The sequence below is a fragment of the Priapulus caudatus genome, unplaced genomic scaffold (genome assembly GCF_000485595.1).
Source record: "Priapulus caudatus unplaced genomic scaffold, Priapulus_caudatus-5.0.1 Scaffold419, whole genome shotgun sequence".
Lineage (NCBI taxonomy): Eukaryota > Metazoa > Priapulida > Priapulimorpha > Priapulimorphida > Priapulidae > Priapulus > Priapulus caudatus.
Genome location: NW_014577480.1, coordinates 189,986 through 194,218, shown reverse-complemented (window position 1 = coordinate 194,218; position 4,233 = coordinate 189,986). Strand labels below are relative to the sequence as shown.

Here is a 4,233-nt window from a genome sequence, read left to right as displayed (position 1 = left end):
ACCATAATTCAAAGGCAAAAACCGCCACTCTGGCGCAGCGCTGTCATTTTATCTTGCTTCGCTTTTCCTGGAAACGTATAATATTCGCATTTCTGCTCAATGAGCCTCAATCACGTCTTTGTTTATGCGTCGTTATGGCGATGCAATAGATGCATTGCTACGAGGTAATCACATATCGCGGGGACATTAGACTGATTGCAACTGATTTGAATATCGGAACATTCGGACGCAGTTATCCACTTGTCACGGCTGTTACCCGCAATGCGAAACAACCCCAGGCACATCTACAAACTAGACAGAGTGCACTCACGGAGAGTGCATACCTCCGCCAGCGACATACGCCACACGACTCACGAACACACGAATAACCCATGCACGATATACGCCAGCGCACTGACATGTACTCGCTGGCTTGCTGGCTGGCTGGCTCGCTCGCTCGTAGCACCCGCTCGTTGCTGCTGCTCGCTGACATGTACACGCTCGCTGGCTCGCTGCGCTGGCTGGCTGGCTGGCTCGCTGACTCGACGCGCTAATATCGATCGCGCGAACACACGAACACACGAACACACGAACACACGAGAGCGAAAACATAACTTCCTCCAACTCCGTTGGGCGGAGGGAACTATATATCATCCCGGGGTAGCCATCTACCATTGATTACTATTATACATTACCTTCCCTCCTCTCTATTCCAATCTTCCTTGTTACTGAGAATGCCAGAGAACGCCACACACATCTACAAACTATATTATATAATCTCGGGGTAGCCATCTACCATTGATTACTATCATAAATTACCTACCCTCCTCTCTCTATATACGTCTCCCCTCTTAGCTGGACCGCAAACAACGTCACTCACATCTACAAATTATATATCGTCTCGGGTCACCACCTACGACGTTTTACCGTCATTCATCGCCTCTCCCTCTCTCTCTCTCTCTCTCTCTCTCTCTCTCTCTCTCTCTCTCTCTCTCTCTCTCTCTGAAGATATGACTCTGATGAAAGTAAGAAAGGCGAGTATTAGAGATGACCTACAAAATGAACAATGTATATCTAATTGTTGCTACATGTTATAACAATGTGGATCGGCAGTTAGCCCGCGGCGCGTGCGCATCATATCGACTGCATGACGACGACTGCAGCGTAGGGCATGCGCGCACACACGCATGCACATGCACGCATGCGGACAACAGAGGTACGCACGAACGCGACCGCGATGCAAGAAGGGATGTGATGGACGGACGGACAGACAGACAGACAGACAAATCAGACAGACAAAAACACACCCACATACACATCGCACGCGCAACACACACTACGCACGCACGCACACACACACACACACACATGCAACAACACACCCCAGCACACACACACACACACAGCACACACACACACGACACACACGACACACGGCGTCACTCGTTCACACACCACACAGCACACACACACACATTTCACAACACACTACACACACACACACACCAATACATAAACACACAGGCACACACACACACACCACACACACACCACACGTCCCACACACCCCACAAACACAGCATCAACACATACCCAGCACACACTACACCAGACACACACACCACAAACACATACACACACACACACAGCAATCATTCGTCGGTGCGCCGGCCGCCGTCTCCGACCAACAACGATCGATAACGTCGTCTGCGCATGCTAGCATCGGTGCTAGCGGTCGTCTGCTAGCGTCGTCTGCTAGAGTCGTCTGCTAGAGGTCGCTGCTAGCGTCGTCTGCTAGCGTGTCGTCTGCTAGCGGTCGTGCTGTCTAGAGGTCGTCTGTCTAAGAGTCGTCTGGCTAGGCGTCGTCTGCTAGAGGTCGTCTTGCTAGAGGGTCGTCTGCTAGCGGTCGTCTGCTAGAGTCGTCGCTAGAGTTCGTCTGCTAGAGTGTCGTCTGCTAGCGGTCGTCTGCTAGGGTCGCTCTGCTAGAGGTCGTCTGCTAGAGGTCGTCTTGCTAGAGGTCGTCTGCTAGGTCGTCGTCTGCTAGGCGTCGTCTGCTAGAAGGTCGTCTCTAGAGGTTCGTCTGGCTAGAGGTCGTTCTGCTAGAGGTCGTCTGTTAGCATACGTCGGCTTCTCAGACGCGCAGCTGTTTTTCAACCGTCTCTATTACTCCCGCTGTGCCGCTTCCGCCTTCTCATCTGCGCCGCTGGCAGCAGTGTAGCACTGCCCCCCCCCCGCAGTGTAGGTCAGCCCTCCGCGGGAGGAGGGAGAGGGAGGAGGAGGGCATCCCTCGCGAGGAGGGAGACAGGAGGGCATCCTTGCCACGGAGCCCCCTTCTTACGGCATGCCGAGGCGACAAGGTGTAAGAACGCGGCATGAATGCTCAGCGTGCATCGTTCCGGTCAGCGTCCAGAGTCCGCGTCAAGCGTCCCCGCAATCCGCGTCAGCCTCAGCGTCAGCCCTCAGCCGTCACGTCAGCATCAGCGTCCAGCATCCCGCAGCTCAGCCGTCAGCATCAGCGTCAGCGTCCGACGTCTTTGGTCCAGCGTCATGTTGCGGATAAAGTCAACGTAAGTATATACTTTCCACTCGATGCGCGAGCGGATTGACGGTATATAAAATAATAGTAAATAATAATAATAATAATAATAATAACAATTAATAAATAAAAATAATAATAGAAATATTGGATAGTAATGGTAAATAATAGGTAAAGGTAGAACTGTTTATGGTTGCTGCAACAGCGATTAAATGAGTCAATCAGAACTGCTAAGCGCGCTCATTATACGTGTTTCCATGCTTCTCGCTCGCGCCCCCTCGCTCTCGACCTCTCTTCTGTTTCTTCCCCTTCTATCTCGGTCTCTGCGAGTGCGTGCGTGCGTGCGTGCGAGAGTGTCTTGTCCTCGCTCTCTCTCCCTCCCTTGCTTTCTCTCTCTCTCCCCCTCTCTTGCTCTCTCACTCTCCCTCTCTCTCTGTCGCTCGCTTCTCTCGCTCGCTCCCTTTTCCATCCACCTTTCTCTCTATATCCGTACTTTATGTAATGTAAGTGGGGGCAGACGCGGCACTCTCACTGCGGGAATGGTTACTGCTGCAAATAGCGAGAGCTGCCTCGCTTTATCACCTCCGTGGAATCCTTAACTGCCCTAATCAATAAGTAGAGTCGTGAGTCCGTCTGCACACGCATGACAAGACACTCCAAACGGACGCACACGAAACACACACACCACGACACACAACCAACACACTCGCGCGCAACACAACACATCACACACAACACACACACACACACACACACACAACCACACACCTCGTCGCGCTACACACACATCGACAATACACATCACACACATACAACAATGGAGGCAGTGTGTATGCGTCATCGTGAAAAGCATAGGCTGAGCGTGAAGTACAAACTTGCTCCCACGCGGGAAAGTTATTTCCTCGACGCTGCCGCTGCTGCTAGAGGATTCTAACTGCGTAACGGTATACACCGCGTGTGTACGCGCGGTAGCCGGTGTATTCTCGCCTATATAAAACGTACCGCTTCATACATCACGCATGGCAAAAAAGTAATATCCCACCACGATGCGGCACTCCGCAATGCGTCTGGCACAGCAAGCACAACGCCCATGCTGCGCATCGTACAGGGGGGAAGTTTGGCCATAAAGGGGGTTATTCGACCACGGTCAACCGGTCGCTACACCGGTCCCGCGCCGCCCGCCCCTCTCCGAATTCACGACAGCTGGGATCCGTCGCGTGTGTATTTATTTAGCTCGCGTGTGTGTCGCGCGAACCGTAAAGATCTGTAATTATCGCTATCAGCTCTATAGATATGTCGCGGTGCGCGACTCTTTATTTATCTCGCGCGGTGCGTTGGTAATGGAGACTGGTTTCTCTATTTGCGTGACTGCTAAACGGGGGAGATTTGTATATGAAGAAGAGAGAGAGGGGAGGGAGGGAGGAGAGAGAGCGAGAGAGAGCGAGAGAGTGAAGATGAGCGATGAGGGAGAGAAGAGAGAGGGAGAGAGAGAGAGAGAGAAGAGAGAGAAAGAAGAGAGAAAGAGATGAGAATAGAATGGTGATGAGAGATAGAGAGCGCGAGGAGTGAGGAGAGGCGATGAAGAGAGAGAGAGAGAGGAGAGAGAAGAGAGAGAGAGAGAGGAGAGAGAGGAGCCACAAGGAGAGAGAGGAGGAGAGAATAGACGAGGAGCGAGAGAGAGATGAGAGAGAGAGAGAAGAGAGAGAAATAGAGCGAGC

General features: G+C 52.2%; 1 protein-coding gene across 1 annotated transcript in view; it reads left to right on the top strand.

Moving 5' to 3' along the window:
- The first annotated feature begins 989 nt into the window (after positions 1 to 989).
- LOC106810206 (SH3 and multiple ankyrin repeat domains protein 3-like) overlaps positions 990 to 4,233 on the top strand; it is a 36,040-nt gene continuing 32,796 nt past the window's right edge. Inside the window, exon 1 of the mRNA XM_014813489.1 lies at positions 990 to 1,004. Within this exon, the coding sequence (XP_014668975.1) occupies positions 990 to 1,004 (15 nt within the window). The remainder of the gene's footprint in view (positions 1,005 to 4,233) is intronic.